The sequence below is a fragment of the Delphinapterus leucas genome, chromosome 11 (genome assembly GCF_059928025.1).
Source record: "Delphinapterus leucas isolate spDelLeu-1000000601 "Yukka" chromosome 11, BTC_Dleu_Yukka2, whole genome shotgun sequence".
Lineage (NCBI taxonomy): Eukaryota > Metazoa > Chordata > Mammalia > Artiodactyla > Monodontidae > Delphinapterus > Delphinapterus leucas.
This window is the reverse complement of record NC_143139.1, coordinates 19,181,927-19,208,027: the sequence shown is the minus strand read 5'-3', so window position 1 is coordinate 19,208,027 and position 26,101 is coordinate 19,181,927. Positions and strand designations below refer to the sequence as shown.

Below are 26,101 nucleotides of genomic sequence, written 5' to 3'. Positions count from 1 at the left end.
CAAACACCAAGGATTAGACTCCAAGGAATACCAATACCTAAGGAATGAGTGAAGGAAGGTAGAACAGCCTATTGCAGAAGTAATAAAGTCAGCATGAACCGGGTATGAGGAGAACCAGGAGAGCACGTTATAAGAAAAGTCAGAGAGTGTAGATGTAGTTAGAGAAGGAGGGAGTCATTAACAGTATCAGCTGTTAAACAGCAGTGTTCGTTCAAATTTGGCAAATCAGAGGTCATTATTTCCAGGGAAGTTTATGGATTGAGAAGTAAAGTGTAGGAGAAGGATTTAAGATTATCATTGAAGACTAGTTTCCAGCAATTTAGATGAGAAGAAGAAAGAAAGTAAATAAATGACTCCTTTCTAAACACTAAGGGAAGTGTTTTAGAGGGATTTTTGGAGCCTAGATAGTTGGTTGCATTTTTAGGATAGGAGGTACTTGTGCATATGTTTAGGGACACGGTATGAACCGATTCTTACCTTGGCAGTTGAGGTATTTAATAGACTCTAACCTTCTGAATGTTTCTTGTTACTATATGACATGGGTCCAACTGCAGGCTAGTTCATAAATACATTTTGTTCATTCATTTCTCTGATCCTTACTTTTGGGCTCAACCATTTATTTATTCATCAAATTATTTATTGAACATCTATCAGCAAATATTTATTGAATATCTACTGTGCGCTAAGCATTGTAATTTTGGACTTCTCTCATCTTTTCTAGTTATTTTTTATTCAAAGCCTAACTCAGGACCAGCCCCTTCTCTGATTCTTTCTCCATTGATTTCAGCTCAAATAAATTCCTCCTTTCTTTGGTAATTACTGCGTTTCTTATTCATATGATTTTAATCATGTGGCTTTGATTCATTTCACTTTCCATATTTATGTCTTATTTTTGTAACTGAAAGTGTCACGAAGGCAAGGACTGTACCTTTATTGCTTTGTGTCCTACACATAATGTTTGACACATGTTAATTGAATGAACATAAAATGAATGTATCTATTTTGAAATTTTAAATATATATTTATATTATGCTCTAAAATAGTCTGTGGTGTTTTCTAAAACTTAATACTTTCCTTGCCACAATGGTAAGAACTATAGTACTTACTATCTGTGAGATCCTGAACATTTTCAATTTGTAGAATGAGAATAACAATCTACCCTATTGAATTGTTATGAAGATTAAATGAGATTTTATACACAGACCAGTAAATATATTCATTCATATATGTGTAGATTTATATGTGTATATTTATGTGTATACATATGTAAAATATTTTAACAGTGCTAAAAGTCAACAAATATTAGTTGCCCACATTTCACATCAGTGGGAGTATAATGAATAATTCAGAATTGACGTTGGAACAACTGATGTTGAAACTCTTTGGGTAAAAAAAGAACTTTTTTTCCTGAACCACATCTGAAAATAAAATATAAGCCCAGCTGTGGTGTTTTTTTTTTTCCTTTTTTTTTTTCCCCTGTATCTCTTTTCTCCCATCAAATTGACCATCAAGTCTGTCTCCCATATATGTTCCTTCTTCTCTTTCCCTTACGATTAGTTTAGGCCATTATCATTTCCCTCTTGACTTACTGCAGTAGTTTTTAACATGTCTGTCTCCAGTCTCTCCCCCTTCCAACTGATTCTATCCCTTGCCACAAAACTGATCTAAAACACAAATCAGACTGTCACGTTCCTGCTTAAAACCTTTCAGCAACTTAAGGTTGTCTTCAAAGTAAAACACAAGGCTCTGCAAGATGTGTGTCCTACCTGCTTCTTTAGCTGCATAGCTTAACATTCCCCTTCTGCATCAGATACACTGAGACTATTAAAATATCCCTGGATGTAGGGGCCAATAACAGATAATGGTCATTGCTAGCACTGTCCTATGAATGGTAAGGGGCTCCTTCCAAGCAGAAGGAATCCACCAATTCATCTGTTGGCCTATGAAATGAAAGAAAGCAACTTCCTTCCTTCCTTCCTTCCTTCCTTCCTTCCTTCCTTCCTTCCTTCCTTCCTTCCTTCCTTCCTTCCTTCCTTCCTTCCTTCCTTCCTTAAGTTCCAACTATAGTGTCCTCTTTAACACCACTTTGTCTTACACTCCTCCATGAACTCCTACCCAACTCCCTCCACCAGGAAGTTAGAGTGGTAGAGCAGGGTGTTTTCAGTTCCAATCTGAGAATATGATTAATAAGAGCAATCCTGTTGCATGACATGATGGAGGCTTACTGTGTGACTTTGGAAGACATGGAAAGTAGGTGGTAAAAGGGTCCTGAAAGATAATTTGGTAGTGAAGTGCCATTTTTTAAGAGATACTTTAACAAATAATCTTCCTCGATGCTCTTTCCAGGTTAAGTTCTTCTTTTCTGGAGGTTTCCAGAATGATGCCTTCTCCAGTGCTCTACTTTGCTCATTGTATCACTGGATTGGTTTACATGTTTATCTCCCTCACTTTATTAAGAACTCTTCTAGGGCAGGGATTGCGTGTGTGTGTGTGTGTGTGTGTGTGTGTGTGTGTGTGTAGGTTTTAATTTTTATAATGCCACAAAACTTTCCAGAAGCTTTATAGTAGTTCAGTGGGTGAAAGGGTTTGTGAAGTTGACCCTGGATAAGAACATACTTGCTTTTGACAATCTTCCTCAGCCTACATAACCTTGTTGTTTTTCTTACTCTGTATATAGCCCCCCAAAATGAGACTCTTCAATAATGTCACTGTAAATAATTATTATCTAAATAGTCATTACTTTAATACTAATGTAAGTAACATGCTTTCTGAGGGGTTATTGGGTTATTTACTATTAGATATATCATTTATATCAGTAGATACTATAAGCCGGATTGTATTCTGAAAACAGTTGATTAACATGCCTCAGTATATTTTTCAACTTTTTGAAAAATTTTAGTTTTGAGCTAGAATTTTCCATACTTGGCTTGAAAGAAGAAGCAAATTAATTTTGGAAAGGCTTAAGGAAAAACTGTTCAAATGGTTAAAACCTAGGAAAGAGTAGAAGAAATTACTTTAACTAGTTGAAAGTCAATTTGAATAACACACATGGTTGAACTTTAAACGCCAGAATTTTCCATTATCTTATTTTTACTAAGTATCTCATGAGGTATTAACAAAATAAGCCTGTTGTAATATTTTAGTGCAGTTTATTGAGAGATGGCATAAATAGATGACGTATTTACTTCAATAAAAATCTTTTTTCCCCAGTAGTTTCTGAATTTCTCTTTCCCCATTAAGAACTACCCTTGACCTTGTTTTGAAGTCTTATAGATTCTGTGTCCACTTCAGAACACTGACACATGCATGTGATATATTTTGAATTTCCTTAATTGAGTTAAATTGTTGTATTGGCCCTTTTCACATTTATGGTATTTGTATTTACTTAGTAACTAGGGCAAATTTCAATCAAACTAGTTCTGGATATCTTAGATCTGAAAAATTGATAATAAGGTAGATATGCTTCAAGTTATGTATGTTTGTATGTTGGATGGAGATGGTTGCATTAATATTGTGGCTTAGACACAAACCTTTTGAAATTAGTTGATATCCTATTTTTGATCATATGTTTATCTTGGAAACTGTATATGATTACAGATATGTAATAGTGATAGTACTCTTTTTAATTCTTGCTGCCAGTCTTTCATTTTCTCCAATTCACTTAAACATCAACTACATTGATATGAGGCTGTATATGGCAAACATATTGTATTAGTTTGCTAGGGCTGCCATAACAAAATAGCACAAATTGGGTGGTTTAAACAACAGAAACTTATTTTCTCACAGTTCTGGAAGCTAGAAATGCAAGATCAAGGTATCAACAGTGTGGATTTCATTCTGAGGCCTCTTTCCTTGATTTGTAGATGGTTGTCTTCTCCCTCTATCCTCACATGGTTGTCCCTCCATCTGTGTTGTTTGTGTCCTCATCTCCTCTTTATATAAGGTCACCAATCATATTGGAGTAGAGCCCACTCATATGACTTTATTTTAGCCTAATTACCTCTTAAAAGACATATCTCCAAATACAGTTACATTCTTAGATACTAGAGGTTAGGACTTCAACATATAAAATTTGGGGGTACACAATTCAGCTCATAACACATATATAAATTATTTAGCTTGCGTGTGTGTATGTATGTATGTACACATATATGTTTATACACATGTACAGTATGGCATATGAATAACATAGTTATGCACATATATATGTGTATCCAAAGGAAAGATAACTATATTCATTTCATTACTATATATTCATGAATGTAGGAAATGAAAAGTAATAAGATTCTAATATGCATATGCAATTTTTAAGCATTATGGAACTGTCTGGATTTTAACTAATGAGCTCTAAATATGTGTATAATACTCAATTTGTTATTAAGAATTAGATGCTGGTAGTTGGAAAGTGCTGTAAACACCTATGTGGGTGTTTGCCATCAATCCAAATTTATGAGTAAACCTATATACCTAGGTTAGAGCTCAGAGTCATCTTTAAGACCTGTTACTTAACCTCTTTAATTAAACTTGTTAAAACTTCATTTCATATCCGTTGCCCTTTGGCATCCAAACATCTTCAAGTCTGGATTATGAAAAGTTTCTCAGCTCCCTGCTTTCTGTCTCTTTTGCCTTTATTCTGTAACCTGTGAGTTAAGCTGGTTTTCTCTCCATGCCTTCAGCATGTCACACTCATGCTATGATACATTTCACCCTGTCTAAAACATCTGCCCCACACCTGCAAATCTTCAAGGCCAAGCTCACTCTTATTTTCACCTTTATTCTTTAAATATTGAAGCCTGGAATTAGTTCTACCTTAACTCCTGTAGCACTGATGGTCAATACTACTCAAATAAGTTCAAATAATTAGAAAAGAGAGACTTGTAGTAAACAGATAGAGACCAGGTTTGGTTTTGTTTTTTCGTTTTTATCTCGCATAACACCCAGCAGAATTCTAGCCACATGGTAGATGATATAAGTGCTTATTAATTGATTTTCAATAGGGAAAGTAAATTATATAAAATGAATTGCCAATGTAAAGAGCACTGTAGCCTCTAAACTTCTGCTTAGTTTATTTTAATATTATAGTCATTAAATAAGGAATATAAGTGAATTACATAATTTTAAGTATTTAAATTGTCGATTCTAATAGTCATAATGTTTGTTATTTCAGCTAGTTTGCATAAATACAAATTCAGCTTTTAAACATCTAAACTTCCCTTTATAAAATCAGATATAGTATTTTCTGGATTAAATATTAAAAATTCCAAATGATAAGTGAAGCCTTGTCAGGTAACATCAGTTTTTTCCTATTTACTGGATCTTTCTCATTAGCATATAAGCATGCTATAATTTTTACAAATGTATACCTTTTAAGTAGTTTTCTTTATCACACATCCTCCAATAGATACTGCAAAATGCCTCACTAAAATTGTCTGTTTTAGCACTTCTCAAATGCAAACAAATAGTTTGGGAATCTTGTTAAAATTTAAATTCTAATGCAGAAGGTATATGCTTGCTGCTTTGATAAAGTCTCCCAGACCTTAGTGGCTTAAAATAGCAAACATTTGTTTGGACACAGCCACGCTCAGGCTCAGAGTCTTTCACGTCCCTGCAATCAAGGTGTTGGCCTGAACTGTAGTCATCTCTAGACTTGACTTGGGGAGAAATTCACTTCCAAGCTCCCTCCTTTGGTTGTTGGCAGGCCTCCTACTTGTGCTTGCTGTTGGCTGGAAGACATCAGTCCTTTGCAATGTGAACCTCTCCATAGGGCAGCTCACAGTATAACTGCTTGCTGGGGAAGGGGGGCAGGGGAGAAAGCAAGACAGAGCCAGAGTCTTTTTATAACCTATCTCAAAAGTAACATCACATCACTTTTGCCTTATTCTGTTCATTAGAAGGTAGTTACTAGGTCCAGTCCACAAGGGGAGGGAATTGCATAAGGACATAAATACCAGGAAGTGGGAGTCAGTGTGGGTTCCGCTGACTCTAACGTGTGCCTGCCACATTAAGTTTGCGGTGGAGTCTGAAATTTTGCCTTTCTAAGAAACTCCTAGGTGACATCAGTGCTTCTCCTGAGAACTTCACTCCTAAAAGCAAGGATCTACACTTACTGCACCCAGTTCCTTTCTTTATTCATTCTCTGTTGATCTCACTGACTCCAGCTAGGCTCTCTCACCCCCTCATTCTGCTGAAATTGCCCTGGTGGAAGTCACCAATGAGTTCTATGTCACTAAATCCAGCATTTGAAAAACTTGATCATTCTTTCTGAAAATCTTTCTTGGCCTCTGGAACACCAAATTGATATACATTTCTCCTCAGTTTTTCTGCTAGTTACCTATCTCCCTAACTATAAGAGTTAATATATCCTATAATCCAATCCTGGGACCTCTTTTTTTATCTATAGTTAACTCCTACATGGTTACAGCTAAAATTCCAGATATATGCTGACCACTCTCAAGTTTATATCTCCTATGGGGATTTCTCCCCTAAAATCCTAACATGTTTATCAAGTGCCTCAGCGAACACCTCTACTTGGATACTGATAGTAATTTCAGACTTAAAATGTCCAAAACAGAGCTCTATTCCTTCCCCTTCATCTCCCCTTCACTATGCCCAACCTGACAGTCTTGCTTCTCATCCATGTTTGCAAATCCAACAAATAGTTCCACTCCACAATCAGCTGTTCCAGTGAAAAACCTGGGAATCATCCTCGAGTCTTCTTTTATGTAAACCATCGTTAAGTCTTGTCAGTTTTACCTCTTAAATACCACTTGACTTTCTCCATCATTCTTTTTTTTGTTGTTGTTTTTTGGCTGCATACGGTATTTGTTTTTCTCTTTTTGGCTGCGTTTGGTCTTCATTGCTGTGCTCGGGCTTTCTTTAGTTGCAGCGAGTGGGGACTACTCTTCGTTGCAGTGCATGGGCTTCTCATTGCGGTGGCTTCTCTTGTTGCAGACCACGGGCTCTAGGCATGCAGGCTCAGTAGTTGTGGCGTGCAGGCTCAGTAGTTGTGGTGCACGGGATTAGCTGCTCCACGGCATGTAGGATCTTCCCGGACCAGGGCTCAAACCCGTGTCTCCTGCATTGGCTGGCAGATTCTTAACCACTGCGCCACCAGGGAAGCCCTCTCCATCATTCTTTATTCCAACATCACCACTCTAGTCTGGACCATCATTACGTTATTATAGAAAGTTCTGCATCTTTTTATTGTTGATTACAGCTTCCAACCTTTAGCCCAAATGGTTTTACTCAGTCCATCTATTTTCCATGTTCATGGTTTCCTTTATCCTGTAGGATCAAGTTTAGATTCTTTACATTGTACATAAAGCCATACACAATCTGGCCTGATTGCCTCTCCAGCCCCATTTATCTCTACTTTCCTACCTGCACTCTGCACTTGAGCAATTCAGGGACTGAGCTATGATATAACACTCCCATTTGACTCTGAGTCTTAATGAAAATTATTTTCCTTCCTGGAATGCTTCCCTTCTTTGCCTGGCTAGTTTTCATTTAATTCAAGATTCAGCTTAAACATGACTTCATCCTAGAGGCTGTCTCTGACCTTTTAGACTACGTTTGGGGTACCCACAATATAGTCCATAGCACTGTATACTTCTCTATCTTAACAGTCATTGTATTTTATACTAATCATTGAATTATCTTTGTCTTATTTTCCCTTTAAGCTGTAAAGCCACATCGGCAGAAGTAGACTCAGGTATTCTGAAGCCTGAAACATATAATTTTGGGGACTCTAAGAATAAAATTATGAAAATTATATATATATATATATGATCTTCATATACATTAAGTACAAAAGAGAATATTTATGAAAAGAATCACAACAAAGTAAAAAATTAAGTGAGCTGGCAAAGATAAAAACATATGACCCAGTGAACACACTGCTAGGGGCCCTTTCCAGAACCCCAAAGCTTAAGCTTCATTAAATTTCCAGTAAATATACCTCTTGACATGAGTCTTCTTTAAAGCTCTATTTCTGGGGGCTTCCCTTGTGGCAAGTGGTTAAGAATCCACCTGCCAATGCAGGGGACACGGGTTCGAGCCCTGGTCTGGGAAGATCCCACATGCCGCAGAGCAACTAAGCTCGTGTGCCATGACTACCGAACCTATGCTCTAGAGTCCGTGAGCCACAACTACTGAGCCCGTGTGCCACAACTACTGAAGCCCGCACTCCTAGAGCCCGTGCTCTGCAACAAGAGAAGCCACCGCAATGAGAAGCCCGGGCCCCGCAACAGAGAGTAGCCCCTGCTCACCACAACTAGAGAAAGCTCACGCGCAGCAACAAAGACCCAGCGCAGCCAAAAATAAGTGAATAAATAAATAAATAAATAAATTTATTAAAAAAACAAAAAGCTCTATTTCTAGTGTCAACAGTAGTGTTTAACACAAAGCAGGTACTCAATAAATATATATATTTTTCTGGTCAATTGATTTTTTTCTTTATAACATCTTTATTGGAGTATAATTGCTTTACAATGTTGTGTTAGTTTCTGTTGTATAACAAAGTGAATCAGCTATACGTATACATATATCCCCATATCCCCTCCCTCTTGCGTCTCCCTCCCACCCTCCCTATCCCACCCCTCTAGGTGATCACAAAGCACCCAGCTGATCTCCCTGTGCTAGGCGGCTGCTTCCCACTAGCTATCGGATTTACATTTGGTAGTGTATATATGTCCATGCCACTCTCTCACTTCATTCCAGTTTAGCCTTCCCCCTCCCCGTGTCCTCAAGTCCCTTCTCTACATCTGCGCCTTACTCCTGTCCTGCCACTAGGTTCTTCAGAACCACATTTTTCTTTTAGATTCCATATATATATGTTAGGATACGGTATTTGTTTTTCTCTTTCTGACTTACTTCACTCCGTATGATTGCTTCACTCTAGGTCCATCCACCTCACTGCAAATAACTCAATTTTGTTTCTTTTTATGGCTGAGTAATGTTCCAGTTTTATATGTGCCACATCTTTACCCATTCATCTGTCGACGGACAGTTAGGTTGCTTCTATGTCCTGGCTATTGTAAATAATGCTGCAGTGAACATTGTGGTACATGACCCTTTTTGAATTTTGGTTTTCTCAGGGTATACGCCCAGTAGTGGGATTACTGGTTTGTGCGGTAGTTCTATTTTTAGTTTTTTAAAGAACCTCCATACTGTTCTCCATAGTGGCTGTATCAAGTTACATTCCCACCAACAGTGCAAGAGTGTTCCCTGTTCTCCACACCCTCTCCAGCATTTATGGTTTGTAGATTTTTTTTTTTTTTTGCGGTACGCAGGCCTCTCACTGCCGTGGCCTCTCCCACTGTGGAGCACAGGCTCCAGACGCGCAGGCTCAGCAGCCATGGCTCACGGGCCCAGCCGCTCCGTGGCACATGGGATCCTCCCAGACCGGGGCACAAACCCGTGTCGCCTGCATCGGCAGGCAGACTCTCAACCGTTGCGCCACCAGGGAAGCCCGGTTTGTAGATATTTTGATGATGGCCATTCTGACTGGTGTGAGGTGATACCTCATTGTGGTTGTGATTTGCATTTCTCTAACGATTAGTGATGTTGAGCAGCCTTTCATGTGTTTGTTGGCAATATGTATATCTTCTTTGGAGAAATGTCTATTTAGGTCTTAGCCCCGTTTTGGATTGGGTTATTTGTTTTTTTGGTATTGAACTGCGTGAGCAGCTTGTATATTTTGGAGATTAATCTTTTGTCAGTTGCTTCGTTTGCCAATCTTTTCTCCCATTCTGAGGGTTGTCTTTTTGTCTTGTTTATGGTTTCCTTTGCTGTGCAAAAGGTTTTAAGTTTCATTAGGTCCCATTTGTTTTTGTTTTTATTTCCCTTTCTCTAGGAGGTGGGTCAAAAAGAATCTTGCTGTGATTTATGTCACAGAGTGTTCTGCCTATGTTTTCCTCTAAGAGTTTTATAGTGTCGGGCAATACATTTAGGTCTTTAATCCATTTTGAGTTTATTCTTGTGTATGGTGTTAGGTAGTGTTCTAATTTCATTCTTTTACATGTAGCTGTCCAGTTTTCCCAGCAGCACTTATTGAAGAGGCTATCTTTTCTCCATTGTATATTCTTGCCTCCTTTATCAGAGATAAGGTAACTATATGTGCGTGGGTTTATCTCTGGGCATTCTATCCTGTTCCATTGATCTATATTTCTGTTTTTGTGCCAGTACCATACTGTCTTGATTACTGTTGATTTGTAGTATAGTCTGAAGTCAGGGAGCCTGATTCCTCCAGCTGCATTTTTCTTTCCCAAGATTGCTTTGGCTATTCAGGGTCTTTTGTGTGTCCGTACAAATTGTGAAACTTTTTGCTCTAGTTCTGTGAAAAATGCCATTGCTAGTTTGATAGGGATTGCATTGAATTGTAGATTGCTTTGGGTAGTATAGTCATTTTCACAATATTGATTCTTCCAATCCAAGGAAATGGTATATCTCTCCATCCGTTGGTATCATCTTTAATTTCTTTCATCAGTGTCTTAGAGTTTTCTGCATACAGGTCTTTTGTGTCCTTGGGTAAGTTTATTCCTAGGTATTTTATTCTTTTTGTTGCCTTGGTAAATGGGAGTGTTTCCTTAATTTCTCTTTCAGATTTTTCATCATTAGTGTATAGGAATGCAAGAGATTTCTGTGCATTAATTTTGTATGCTGCTACTTTACCAGGTTCATTGATTAGTTCTAGTTGTTTTCTGGTAGCATCTTTAGGATTCTCTATGTATATTATCATGTCATCTGCAAACAGTGACAGTTTTACTTCTTTTCTGATTTGGATTCCTTTTATTTCTTTTTCTTCTCTGATTGCTGTGGCTAAAACTTCCAAAACTATGTTGAATAAGAGTGGTGAGAGTGGGCAGTCTTGTCTTGTTCCTGATCTTAGTGGAAATGGTTTCAGTTTTTCACCATTGAGAATGATGTTGGCTGTGGGTTTGTCATATATGGGCTTTATTATGTTGATGTAAGTTCCCTCTATGCCTACTTTCTGGAGGGTTTTTATCAAATGGGTGTTGAATTTTGTCAAAAGCTTTTTCTGCATCTATTGAGATGATCATATGGTTTTTCTCCTTCAATTTGTTAATATGGTTTATCACATTGATTGATTTGTGTATATTGAAGAATCCTTGCACTCCTGGGATAAACCCCACTTGATCATGGTGTATGATCCCTTTAATGTGCTGTTGGATTCTGTTTGCTAGTATTTTGTTGAGGATTTTGGCATCTATATTCATCAGTGATATTGGCCTGTAGTTTTCTTTTTTTGTGACATCTATGGTTTTGGTATCAGCGTGATGGTGGCCTCATAGAATGAGTTTGGGAGTGTTCCTCCCTCTGCTATATTTTGGAAGAGTTTGAAAGGGTGGGTGTTAGCTCTTCTCTAAATCTTTGATAGAATTCACCTGTGAAGCCATGTGGTCCTGGGCTTTTGTTTGTTGGAAGATTTTTAATCACAGTTTCAATTTCATTGCTTGTGATTGGCCTGCTTATATTTTCTATTTCTTCCTGGTTCAGTCTCGGAAGGTTGTGCTTTTCTAAGAATTTGTTCATTTCTTCCAGGTTGTCCATTTTATTGGCATATAGTTGCTTGTAGTAATCTCTCATGATCCTTTGTATTTCTGCAGTGTCAGTTGTTGCTTCTCCCTTTTCACTTCTAATTCTGTTGATTTGAGTCTTATCCCTTTTTTTCTTGATGAGTCTGACTAGTGGTTTATCCATTTTGCTTATCTTCTCAAAGAACCAGCTTTTAGTTTTATTGATCTTTGCTATCATGTATTTCATTTCTTTTTCATTTATTTCTGATCTGATGTTTATGATTTCTTTCCTTCTGCCAACTTTGGGGTTCTTTTGTTCTCTTTCTGTAATTGCTCTTTCTGTAATTTGTTTATTTGAGATGTTTCTTGTTTCTTGAGGTAGGATTGTATTGCTATAAACTTCCCTCTAGAACTCCTTTTGCTGCATTCCATAGGTTTTGGGTCATCGTGTTTTCATTGTCATTTCTTTCTAGGTATTTTTTGATTTCTTCAGTGATCTCTTGGTTGTTTAGTAGTGTATTGTTTAGCCTCCATGTGTTTGTATTTTTTACAGTTTTTTTTTTCCTGTAATTGATATCTAGTCTTATAGCATTGTGGTGGGAAAAGATACTTGATACGATTTCAATTTTCTTAAATTTACCAGGGCTTGATTTGTGACCCAAGATATGATCTATCCTGGAGAATGTTCTATGAGCACTCGAGAAGAAAGTGTATTCTGTTGTTTTTGATGGAATGTCCTATAAATATCAATTAAGTCCATCTTGTTTAGTGTGTCATTTAAAGCTTGTGCTTCCTTATTTATTTTCATTTTGGATGATCTGTCCACTGGTGAACATGGGGTGTTAAAGTCCCCTACTATTATTGTGTTGCTGTTTTTTCCCCCTTTTATGGCTGTTACCATTTGCCTTATGGATTGAGGTGCTCCTATGTTGGGTGCATAAATATTTACAATTGTTATATCTTCTTCTTGGATTGGTCCTTTGATCATCATGTAGTGTCCTTCTTTGTGTCTTGTAATAGTCTTTATTTTAAAGTCTATTCTGTCTGATATGAGAATTCCTACTCCAGCTTTCTTTTCGTTTCCATTTGCATGGAATATCTTTTTCCATCCCCTCATTTTCAGTCTGTTTGTGTCCCTAGGTCTGAAATGGGTTTCTTGTAGGCAGCATTTATACAGGTCTTGTTTTTATATCCATTCAGCCAGTCTATGTCCTTTGGTTGGAGCATTTAATCCATTTACATTTAAGGTAATTTTTTAAGAGGTTTTTTATTATTTTTTTTTTATGTACGACAACATTTAAGGTAATTTTTGATACGTATGTTCCTATTACCATTTTCTTAATTGTTTGGGGTTTGTTATTGTAGGTCTTTTCCTTCTCTTGTGTCTCCTGCCTAGAGCAGTTACTTTAGCATTTGTTGTGAAGCTGGTTTGGTGGTGCTGAATTCTCTTAGCTTTTGCTTGTCTGTAATGGTTTTAATTTCTCTGTCGAATCTGAATGATATCCTTGCTGGATAGAGTAATGTTGGTTGTAGGTTTTCCCCTTTCATCACTTTAAATATGTCCTGCCACTGCCTTCTGGCTTGCAGAGTTTCTACTGAAATATCAGCTGTTAACTGGTGGGTTTTTACCCTGCTCATTCATCTGCTGTGTGTTTCTCTGTCTTCTCATTTTGCTTAACTTACTGTGTTTGGGGTCTCCTTTTCGCAGGCTGCAGGTTCATGGTTCCCGTTGTTTTTGATGTCTGCCCCCAGTGGCTAAGGTTGTTTCAGTGGGTTGTGTAGGCTTCCTGGTGGAGAGGACTGGTACCTGTGTTCTGGTGAATGAGGCTGGATCTTGTCTTTCTGGTGGGCAGGACCACATCCAGTGGTTTGTTTGGGGGTGTCTGTGAACTTATTATGATTTTAGGCAGCCTCTCTGCTTATGGGTGGGGTTGTGTTCCTGTCTTGCTAGTTGTTTTGCATGGGCTCTAGCATGGGAGCTTGCTGGTTGTTGAGTGGAGCTGGGTCTTAGTGTTGAGACAGAGATCTCTGGGAGAGCTCTTGCCGTTTGATATTACGTGGGGCTGGGAGGTCTCTGGTGGTTCAGTGTCCTGAATCCGGCTTTCCCACCTCAGAGGCTCAGGCCTGACACCTGGCCAGAGCACCAAGGCCCTGTCAGCCACATGGCTCAGAAGAAAAGGCAGGAAAAAAAGAAAGAAAGAAGTAAAATAAAAGTTATTAAAATAAAAATGTATTATTAAAATAAAAAAAATTAAAAAGTATTTACAAAAGAAGAGAGCAACCAAACCAATAAGCAAATCCACTAATGATAACAAGCACTAATAACTATACTAATATAAACATAAATATCAGAAATTATTCAGTCGCATACAGCAAACGCCAAGCCTACAGCTGCTCCCAAAATCCACCACCTCAATTCTGGGTTGATTCATTGTCTATTCAGGTATTCCACAGATGCAGGGTACATCAAGTTGATTCTGGAGATTTAATCCACTGCTCCTGAGGCTGCAAGGAGAAATTTCCCTTTCTCTTCTTTGTTGGCACAGCTTCTGGGGTTCAGCTTTGGATTTGGCACCCAGGGCGGGGAGGGGTATGGAATGCAGGGCGAGCTTTAGGCAGCAGAGGCCAGTGTGATGTTGCACCAGCCTGAGGCATGCTGTGTGTTCTCCTGGGGAAGTTGTCCCTGGATCACAGGACCCTGGCAGTGGTCAGCTGCACGGGCTCCTGGAATCAGACTCCTGTGATTGCACACAGGTTTCTTGGTGGCAGCAGCAGCAGCCTTAGTGTCTCATGCCCGTCTCTGGGGTCCGCGCTGATAGCCGCGGCTCGCTCCTGTCTCTGGAGCTCGTTTAGGCGGTGCTCTGAATCCCCTCTCCTCGCGCTCCCCGAAACAATCGTCTCTTGCCTCTTCGGCAGCTCCAGACACTTTCCCGGACTCCCTCCTGGCTAGCTGTGGCGCACTAGCCCCCTTCAGGCTGTGTTCACGCCGCCAACCCCAGTCCTCTCCCTGGGGTCTGACCTCCGAAGCCCGAGCCTCAGCTCCCAGCCCCCGCCCGCCCCGGCGTGAGAGCAGACAAGCCTCTCGGGCTGGTGAGTGCTGGTCGGCACCGATCCTCTGTGCGGGAATGTCTCCGTTTTGCCGTCCGCACCCCTGTTGCTGCGCTCTCCTCCGCGGCTCCAAAGCTTTCCCCCTCCGCCACCCGCAGTCTCCGCCCGCGAAGGGGCTTCCTAGTGTGTGGAAACCTTTCCTCCTCACAGCTCCATCCCACTGGTGCAGGTCCTGTCCCTATTCTTTTGTCTCTGTTTTTTCTTTTTTCTTTTGCCCTACCCAGGTTCGTGGGGAGTTTCTTGCCTTTTGGGAGGTCTGAGGTCTTCTGCCAGCGTCCAGTAGGTGTTCTGTAGGAGTTGTTCCACATGTAGATGTATTTCTGATGTGTTTGTGGGTAGGAAGGTGATCTCCACATCTTACTCCTCTGCCATCTTGAAGGTCCTCTGGTCAATTGATTTTTGACAAGGGTGCCAGGACTATTCAATGTGGAAAAGAGTAGTATTTTCAACAATAGTGCTGGGACAACTTTTTGCTTATTGAGATACAGCAGAGGGGGTGTGACGCCAGGACCCGGAGGCCCAGGGCCCTTTGTGGCCGGGGAGCTTTGGTCGCAACTCGCTGCTTCCACAGGTGGCCATGGTACCGTGGGCCTCTCGAGCGCAGGGGCTCCCTCAGTAAATACTTTTGAATGAATATATTAACTATTATTTTCAGTTATATTTCCATACATTTGACATTCAACAAGCTTTTCACAAATTATAGTTCTACAAAAAGCTTTGTATATTAGAAAATTGTTCTTATATCAATAGTTATTTTACATTTTGCTATGGTTATATTTCAAACAACTAACAGTGTTCATATCTGTTAGCATATCATGGGCTCTGTGCAAAAACTCTGAGGTACGTCTTTGCTAAGAGGAAAAAATTCTTTATTCACATCAAAAACGTACATTATAATCTTCTATATGTGAATATATGTTTGTGTGTCTCTCTATATTTTTATAGATCATCTGCATTAAAACTTTAATTTTAAATTACTAAAATTTTAGTTTTTTGGATATTCCCACAAAGAGAAATCCCTTGGGGAAAACCCATCTATTTTCTGCTTTCTTTGTAGTATATTTTTTTAAACATTTGTCTCTGGAATAATAGAGATACCAATATTTTATATAACTTTTAAAAATGCATTAAATGTTATGATGAATTTGTCCACAGGTTATTTGAATCAAGACTGTAACATAGCATTAAAAAGATAAGCTACTTGGCCTAAATCTTTAGAATTTAGTTTGTTAAAATAGAATTAAGTTTAGTTAAGTTCCTTTTATAATAACATTTTAAATTTGCTGAGGAGTTGGTATGCTCATATCAAGATTATCAGGTGTGTGTATGTGTGTGTGTGTGTGTTATAAAGTGCAGCCCTCTGATCAATGCACACTCTTTCCTCCCATTTTCCTAAATACATCATGAAAAAAGGATGAGGTTTCCGCCTTAATTGCTTGTGCCTTTTATTCACATTCCTCTCTCAGCCAGAATTGTGAAAAGAGTGTTAGTAAAAAGCTGCACAATAGAGCTTTTCATTAGGCCTCAGCAAGGCACACAAAAGAAGGCTTTTGGAAAGAGTGAATGCATGAGTTTAATTTGCAGGTGGAGAGTAGATAAAAGGTGCTGACGCCTCTATTATTCTCTTACGTAGGTGACCCTTACCCTGTACAGCTGATCCCAACTACCATGGCAGCTGCTGCTGCAGCAACACCAGGCTTAGGCCCACTCCAACTGCAGGTAAGTCAGGAAACAATACACCAGAGACAAAGGTTAAGTAAATATCGAAAACAGCTATTATCGTGTTAACGCAAAATAAAACTGACTCGTGATATTTGTCTCACATTTTTTTGTTTTTGAATTTATGTCTACTGCTTCTTAACCCAAAGTTGGTTCTTTTAATTTTTAGCCCAGTTTTCTGTACTAAAGACAGTTTATTGTAATTTTTTTTATTGCCTGGTATGATTTAACAAAATGAGCCGTAGTTTTGCTTTGATTACTGTGTGCCATAATTTCGTCACAGAATGGTCCTCGCCAAGATAAAAAGAACAAAAAAACTACAAAAGATATTCAGATACTTATGGATCAAGATAGCTTACAAAAATTACATTTAAAATTGTTCAAGATGCCCAGTATTTCTGAAGCACTCTTTATTCTCCTGCTAATGCCAGCTCAGTTGGATAAGCAAGGATAAGTAGACCAAATAAGCAGGTGCCTAAATGAGCACAACTTTATCCAGACATCCTAATTAAGACCTTTTTTAGCTTGGCAGAAGACATATTCCCATATATCCATGAATGTCAGTGCTAACTTTACCAGATGTCCAAGTGATTTTAGAAAGTTTGTCGCTGGAGTTGGAAAGAATATCAATTAAATTATATTAAAGTTATCTTTCGTTAACTGTTTAAATCTTTGAATCAGCATCCTACTGCCCTAGTTTCTGTTGTTATGGACTTTATAGTTACACAGGTAATGGGAATAACAAATCATCCAATAATAGGATTAATCTCCCCTTGTGAGAAGTTTTATATTTTCCTTTGCCTGAAAGACGCAGCATGCCATTAAAGCCAAGTATAAAGCGCTCATGCTTAAGAAAATTAAGTTGTATTCATGAAAGTGCATTGTCATGACAGATGACCCTAGCCTATAAGGAAAATATAGTTTAAATTGTAGCATCAAGAGACAGTTACATCTGGTCAGCACAGAGAGTTGTCAGACCTGGTGGGGTTCTGAGAAACCAGTTGAGTCTCACAGGAGGAACTGAGACATACTGTGTTCTACAGAGGTTAATAACACCCATTCCTATTCTGCCTTTCCTCCGAAAGCTACAGTGTTAGTGTCTGTTTCTTTGAGCTGGAAATAACCTTGGAAATAACCTGTTGGAGCCATGGGGACAATAAAAGTAACAACATTTGTTAGCTTTTGAAATCTGAGAAATAACTACAATACAGAGAAGTGGCTATAATAAGTAAAACTAAAAAGAGTAGTGGGATTAAAGGAAGAGGGAAGAATATCCAGCAATAGATTTGAATGTGGAAAATAGGAGTTTTAGAGATCTAAGCTGTCAGTTTTCAAAACAAATTAGACATTCTCATTTCCTTTCACCATTGGATTAGTGGTGAGAGGGAGCGAGGGCAAGTTGCAGGCATCTCCTATGTTTCATTGTAGAATTCTAGTAGAAGGTAGCTTTGTTAGGCAGCAGTCCAAACTTATTTTTCTATAAAGATAGTATTAGACTATTTGACACAAATTAAGTTTTATTTCTGCCCTTATAATGTGATATCAGATTCCGTTAAAATTTAAAGATACAAAAAAATTGTTGATCAGAAAACAAGAAAAAAGACACCAAACATATTTGCTTTTGCCTCAACTATAATTTGATCTATAAATGGGATAAAGATATTTTTTGTAACTGGCATTGTACCCATTAAAATAAATGAGTTTTGTTAGGATCTCAGTAAATCAACACTGCAGTACAACAAGAAAACTAATAATCTTAACTCTTTCATGATAAGCCATTAGCTACTATTAAAACATAAACATGTAACCACACACACACACACACACACACACACACAGACTTTTTTTGCTTATGATTAAAAAACAATACTCAAACCCAAACACATATTCCAAATGCATGTCATGGCAGAGAATCTGGCTTTTCTTTTAGTGGACTTACTGTCACCTTTGCTAGGGTGCCTACACCAACCTACTTTTCTACTCCTATTCCTAACACTGTATTCACAGATCCCTAACCTTGACTTCACCTTTCCCCCAGCTGCAAAGGGGACCTGTAATACTCTTCCTCCCTTTGCATTAAAATAGCATCCAAATTCTTTTCTTCTCCACAAACCTTCCCAGACAGGTCAGAGAAAAGCTAACTACAATGCCTGGTCAGAAGTCTTATCTTAACCCTAACCCAGCATTCACCCCAATCTTGTGAACCTACTTCTGAGAAGTTTCATCTCAGTGGAGTATAATGTATGAGCCAGTTTTAATTTTCTCTATACTCTGCTTTGAATTATACTGCTAAATCTCCGTTTTCCATCCCTTAATAATACCTGGAGGAGACTTCATCACTTTTGAGTCCCTTTCAGTTACTAAGATTCTCTTTCAATTATTGAGATTCAGTCCTAGGTTCTTATGCTAGGTTCTCTGGTAAGGCTTTCACACAAAGATTTCTCATTTAATTCTTATTACAACACTTTTTGCTATGTATTAATAACTCCATTTGACAAAGAAGAAATCTGGATCACAGAGTCCAAAATCCATGGTTTTAAAACAATTATACTTGCTTTTCTAAGTACAGGAGATTTTATTTTAAACTTTGGAGACATTGCCCTTCTTAGGACATTTGCTAACTTAGTAACCTGCTAATACAGTTATAACAATAATGCTGATTAATTGGTACTAATACAAATCCTCTATATGCAATACTGAAGGAGACAGCAGGATTCATGATGGCTATCTACTTCACACTCTGCATTGTCTATTTCATACCTCTTTACACAGATATATGTTAATTCAGTCTTCTCCTTTTGAACATCTAGATCCAAGAAAGGACCCCATAAATATATTTCTACTCATGGTTGACTTTGTTTACCTACCATTTGTGTTTTCTTTTGAGATAATCATTTACATGCAATTGTTCACACTTGGATAATATTAAGTAAAACCAATAACCAGGGCCTTTATTAAAGAAGAAATAATGATTACAATTGTCTTAAAAGAAAAGCAAAATGACATGTTTTAAATTAAACCACTGTTTATTACTTTATCACTTCATGTTCCTGGATAAAATAATAAAATAGTTACTATGCAAAAAAATACATAGAAAATCACCTTACTGTATACTTTTAGGAGCAGTTAAAATAGCCTAAGCATTGTCAAACATTTATTTTTTATTTATATAGAGAAAATGGCTTAATGTGGATTATGTATATAAAACACACAAATTAACATGTTGTGCCCAGGCACCATTTTATTTCTTTCTTTTATAACAAAATATCTGTCCTTGTCTCCTCTGAGCTTTTTCCAGAGCTTTTAAGTCTTTCTGGAGCTTCAGATCCATATAGCCAACTATTTGTTGGCTACCAAGAGGAAACACAGACGTTACCCGCATAATAAACTGACTACAAAATGGGCCTCACCAATTCTCTTCCTTGCCCCCAGACCTGTTCATTTTCTGGTCTTAGCAAATGGCTCAACCCCGGAAACCATGAGCACTATGTTCAACTTCCCTTCTTCCCTCTTCCTCTGGACCTATTCATTCATTATCTATCTATTCATTCTACCTACTAAATACATCAAGAATCCATCTGTTCCTTTGCACGATACTGTCACTCTGTGGGTCAGGCTACCCTCATTGCTTCCATAATTTACCACAGTAGCCCTGAACTGGCCTTTCTTTCTTCATCTTGCCCCTTCAGTGCACTCTCTACTATATGTTTGTCAGAATGATCTTTAAGATTTTAGAAAACCTGACCATGTCCTTCTCCTACTTAAATACTTTAAATTACACCTTGGTGTTTTCAAGTTCTCTCTCCCCTCTGGATCTTTACATGTGATGTTTTCTCTTTCGGGAACCCTACTACCCACCTTTTTTTTACCAAGCAAACTCCTACTTATCCCTGAGGTTGCAAGTCAAAACCTCACTTTTTCAGGGAAGTTTTCATTGTCCCCAAGTCTTGATTAATGTAGGTCTTATATACGCTGGGAGCACACTGTATTTCCCCTCTCATAGCACTTATAGAATATGTTTTAAATCCTACTTTCTGGCTTCTACCAGATGGCAAAATCTATGAAATTACTGACTCACCATCATTTGCACTTAACCAATGCTTGAAATATTTAATGGACTCAGTAAATATCTATTAAATGAAAGGGTGAAGAATGAATCTTAAGATTACACTTAAGGGGCTTCCCTTCCCTGGTGGCGCAGTGGTTGAGAGTCCGCCTGCCGATGCAAGGGACACAGGTTCGTGCCCCGGTCCGGGAAGATCCCACATGCCGCGGAGCGGCTGGGCCCGTGAGCCATGGCCGCTGAGCCTGCGTGTCCGGAGCCTGTGCTCCGCAGCGGAAGAGGCCACAGCAGTGAGAGGCCCGAGTACCGAAAAAAAAAAGATTACACTTAAAATAAATTATCTATTTTTGTTAACTAGCTACTCTTCTTTGAAATAGTGGAATTAAGCTGAATATTAATGATTAATTTCCTATATAAATTAATTTCCATCCTTATGAAAACACTACGTACCTGTTACCTCGTTTGGCACTACAGTATTTTAAAATTATGTTTATGATAGTTCTGCTCCACACTACCTCGTTCAGTGTGCTGCGACTACACTAGACTCTTTTCTGTCCCTTGACTTGCCAAAGTATGCTCCCACCTTAGAGTATGGCATTACCTGTCCCTCTGCCTGGAAGGCTAATTCACCTCATTCAAGAATTTGCTCTAATGTCATCTCTCCTAGACTTAGTCTAACTAACTGCTTGAAATCATAAAATAACCCTCCCAGAGGTACCACACTTCCTATTATTCTGCTCCTTTTCTATAGCACTAGTCATCTTCAAACATACTGTATAATTTACATATTATGTTCCTTATTTATTGTCTGCCTGTTTCAAATATTCTCTAAACTCCACCAGAGCAGGGAGTGTCATTTTGTTGTTGTTGTTGTCCAATAATGTATCATAATGTATCTCACGTGCTGGGGGCAGGGAATGCCTAGCAAGTAGCTGGTGCTCAGTACATAGGAATAAAATGAAGAAACTATCATGAGCTAATGGTCATAATCATTTTAAATAAAATAACACAGCAGTGTTTGATTAATTTCTGGAATAAATTGTATTGATTTAAATACCAGGGAACATTATATTTTTAACGCTTATTAAAAGATTCTTAGCATATGAGAAATCTGTAGCTCTATCTCTTCTGCTCCTTCTTCCCTTTATCTTATTTGTAACCTTGGGCTGCTGCATAAAGAATGCGTTTTAGCATTTATTACAGTTTGTGTAATTCCTTTAAAGTTATAATTTGCAAAATAAATAAATAAATAAAAGACCAGACATTTCAACATTAGTTTATTCCTATGTTGTTCGTTAACGGATATACAGGCGTAGATGAGACTATGAATTGATAGAGGTGCTTTTGACTCAGTATGACTCACCTTGCCAATACAACACTAAAGGAAATTATTTCTAAATAATGGAAAGGTATATTATCAAAATACAGTAACTAGCCAATTAGCAATCTCATATACTGTTTACCCCCTTCTCTTTTTTCCTCCTCTTCTCTTTTTTTCTTTCCCCTTCCTCTTCAAACTACTTATTTTTCTTCCAAGAGCCAAGGGTGCCTTTTGATATTTGTTCTCCTAATATTGTCTCTTTTTAAAGGAGGGAGATTAACTTATACAGAAAACTAATCTAGCTTCATTTCAATATGAAGAAGTGAGTCTAATTATTTAAGCAAAATAACTTACACTTTGAATCTTTTGGATATTTGTGACTAGATAAAATCAGCTAAGCAAATTGTCTGTTTCTAATTAATGAAACCAAATGATGGCAGCAGTCCATCTAACATTTATTTCTCATATTCATTGTCATTAATTTGCATTTTACTTAATGGGCATCGTGAACTTTTTAATAGTAAGATTTGTAGTGTATCCTATTTCTGTTTTTTAACAAGGCTTCTAAGATTGGAAATTAAAAGGAAATATTTATCCACTTATTTCTCACTTTATAAATACTGTATTTGTGTTGGCCAAAAGATGGTTGCCACCTGTTCTACCTATAGGAAGCCAAAAATGTCAACTCCAACCAATGATTAATAGTGATAAGCAGGGGGAAAAAAGATTGAAATTCTTTTTGGATGGTCATATTTTAGTCAACTAAGCAAGTAGCTTTCATTCAAGAATTTTTATTGAATTAATTCACCTTTTACTGATTTTAGTAGGACTATTTTTAAAATGCATAATAATATTTTTGGAATAAAGACTCAAAATTGCAAATTGTCATAAATGAAATCACATAGGGCTACAGTTCCAGCAACCAGTAATATCAATAACATGAATCCTCTGGGATAGAGAATATGATAGATGACATGTGATCACAGGAGAGAATGAATTATACAAAATATCAACTAAAATCAATCATTTTTCCTAGCTATCAAAGGTACATGGAAGTCATAGTGGAAATGGCTTCAGTTTCTATCTGATAGAGAGTAACATCAAGGTAGATGTAGATGAAAAAATGAAGTTCATCTTTTTATCAACCTCCTGCCATTCTCTGAAGGAGGTCAATAATTATGACAGGACACAGATAAATGTTTCATATTTCCCAGAGCCTTGTAGATGAGCATGGCTTTATGTGTCTGACCAAGAGAAACCCCTAGAAAATCAATAACGAGGAAATAACCATGTGGAGAGGTCTAGATATGAGTCTTTTTACCTTCTTATTGAAGGATGAATACTTACAAGGATGAATATCTGTAAAATATTCATCTTTACCTACCTAGACACTCTACTATTCAGTTTAACTCTTACGTCACAGTCATTTCCATGCAGGGTGAAAAATGATCAACTGCTCAACATTTCAGTCGCAACCCTGGTGTGTTGTTTGCTCTCAGACTTCTGTCTGCGTGAGTGAGTTGTCTTGCAGGTTAAAAGAATGAATTCCCTCTCTCTTCGACCCTGAGCCTGCAGGGCAGACAGACAGAAGCACACATATGATTAAGACAGCACAGCTGCAAGTGTGAGTCATTTGCATATGTATTAATAGAGGCAAAAAAAAAAAACCTCGACAACAATTAAATTATATACAGAGACATTCTGCATACTAAAGAACATATGCAAATAGGCCTGAAAAAGTGCAGCCAACATTTTCTCTGACTTTTCCAGGCCCATATGGGCTAGAGTCAGAACCCAGCAGTGTTCAAGAATCTCCTTTAAGGAAAAACCTAGTAGGAACCACTTCCACAGTTATTACCACCCCTAGGGTTCCCGGGAGCTGTTTGACATTTGGGCAATGGAGACAGTACCGGCAGTGTCTTTTTCATGCTATTTCTGTATTTCCTTGTTTCCAGCCGCTTCATGTTGTCTCATTACGTGCTAACAGAGACATCAGTACACGTGTGCTTTTCCACACTACCCATTTTTATTGTAATTACCAATCAAATGGTAAAGTTTAAAATTGTATTTGAAGTTCTCCCATTGCCTGCACTAAAGTAATATAAACTATTTAACAGTGCCAGGTTTCCTGGTCACAAGTTCATGCCCATTCCTCAATGGCATTCTGTGCTCTCTTAATCAAAACATGCTTAGGTTACTCTAAAATGTTTCTAGGCTAATTGCTATACATAAAAGGATTGCTAGGCTCAAGGCCAACAGTAGATGCAATCCTAGGAACAATACCAGTTTATTGTAATTTTAAAAGTATACAGGTTTTTCATTTTATCAAGAAAAACAGAGCTACTCAGTTCTCTAGTCTTGGCTATATATAAGAAGGGAGAGAAACTAATATTCTTCAGATTCACAGATTGTATTTATATTAGAAATTTGTCATTCAACCTAATTGTCAGTTTAGTTTATATTACTAGTATCCTTTAATTTATTCAAGGAATGTCTTACGAAGACGAATGCAATCTTAGGAGTAAAATTCTACGTAAGTAAAGGTTATCACCTTAATAGAACCAATAAGAATCTTGAGGCTAAAGAACCCAAATGAAGACAGATGCTCCTTAAGAGAAACAAACTCTGGTTGCGGTGCCAGAAAACTGTTGAATATTATCCACGAATATTATCCATTATTTGTATGGCTAAATCTCAAAGCATGCAGCTGGAATATGTAAATTATATTACATATAACTGTTAAACCTAGGGCGGAAGTCTTCATAGTTAATTAATTATATACAGGAAAACTTAGTCTCTCAGCAGGGGATAATTAGAGGGAAAATAACATAGACTAAAGAAAAAAATTTTATTATTATATTAAGACATTATCTTTAGATTAATATTTTAAGAGGCACTGTTATTTAGCGAGAGGTTAAAAGGATGGTACCTGCAGCCATCTGTGCCTTAACTCATGGTTCTGCTATTTACTAGCTCTGTGATTCGGGGCAAGTTACCTAACCTCTCCATTCCATAGTTTTCTTGTCTGTAAATTATGGATATAAATGATATCTTATTGTGAGAATTAAATGAGATAATATACATCAAGTTCTTAGAGCAATAAAAGTATTAATTACAATTTATGAAATACTATGTCCTAGGTAATAATAAATGCTTGGTATTAATAGTTGATTAATAAGTGTTATTAGCTGGTAATTTTTTATAGCTTAAAGGCAATCTTGCAAGTGAGGACTTGGCAGACTCTTCTTATGTGGACTTATTTTGCATTTCAGCATCTAAAGCAAGTTAGTAAAATGGAGGCACATTGTCTTATTCATAAGGAAACAATTTTTTTCCCCTGTGTGGTATAATTTTAAGCCCCATCACAAGAATCTATAGGAGGCAATGAGTTTCATTATCCAAAAAAGAAAAAGTCCAAGTAGTTACTTAGGAGTATAGTGTTCTAAATTTTGCTATTGCTCACTATTTATCTCAATATTTATATCTATAAAATGGAAATAATGCCTCCTGTCAAGTCCTATTTTTCCTTGAATGTAATGCAAATTAATTGTCTCTATGAGCTGCCAGCAACTATTCTAAATGAATAGCTTATAAAGTTTAAAATAAGTTATTTACGTAGATGCTTTTAGCGTAATAACATTTTAAAATAAATAATATAAAATATTATTTTATATAAAATATTTTCTGGTATAACCCTTCAAAACATACTCTTCTTCTAAATATATTAGTAGAATATACACTAAGACATCTTACCTCTTATCCTGCTCCTTTATTGTAGAGCTAAACTGTTTCTCATAGAAATTTGAGAAAATGTATAAACTTTTCATTACTTCCTTTAAGGAAATAGTTCCTATGTTTTCAAACTTTAATGTGGAAGCGAATTATTTTATAAACCCCATCGTATCCCAGAAATTTTATTTACTCAGCAAATACTTATTCTTTGTAAGTGACTAAGCTAAGCATCATAAGGAATGCAGAGATGAATTAGTTAAGAATCCTTGATGGACCATAAAGGAGCTTGAAATTTAAGAGAATGAATGGAGTGTGAAAGTGGAATAGAATTTGAAGAAAGTCATACAACCTCCTGTCCTAACAAGTCTATTTGAAATAAAAAGGACCTCAGAGACCTTTAAAAGCAGTTGTTTCAAACTGTTCACAGGAGTCCGAGTGGCTCCAATCACCACCAAACAGTACCATTCACTTTTATTTGTTTTATAGATTGAGTTCTACTGGCTGAGATTGTTTGAATAAAAGATTCTGCTGCTAAAATAAAATTTAAAAATCATTCTTCTATTCCAACTCTTGAATTTTATTGATGAGGCAATTTAGACTTTAAGTAGTGACCTGGCTAAA

The 26,101-nt window shown here is 37.4% G+C and overlaps 1 protein-coding gene across 11 annotated transcripts in view; it reads left to right on the top strand.

Annotated features, from left to right (window-relative positions):
• Window positions 1-26,101, top strand: part of SOX5 (SRY-box transcription factor 5) — a 997,502-nt gene that overhangs the window by 875,158 nt on the left and 96,243 nt on the right. For all 11 annotated transcript variants that reach the window (XM_089919966.1, XM_089919964.1, XM_089919967.1 and 8 more), the window contains one exon: window positions 16,279-16,364. In XM_089919966.1, the coding sequence (XP_089776092.1) occupies window positions 16,279-16,364 (86 nt within the window). The remainder of the gene's footprint in view (window positions 1-16,278; window positions 16,365-26,101) is intronic.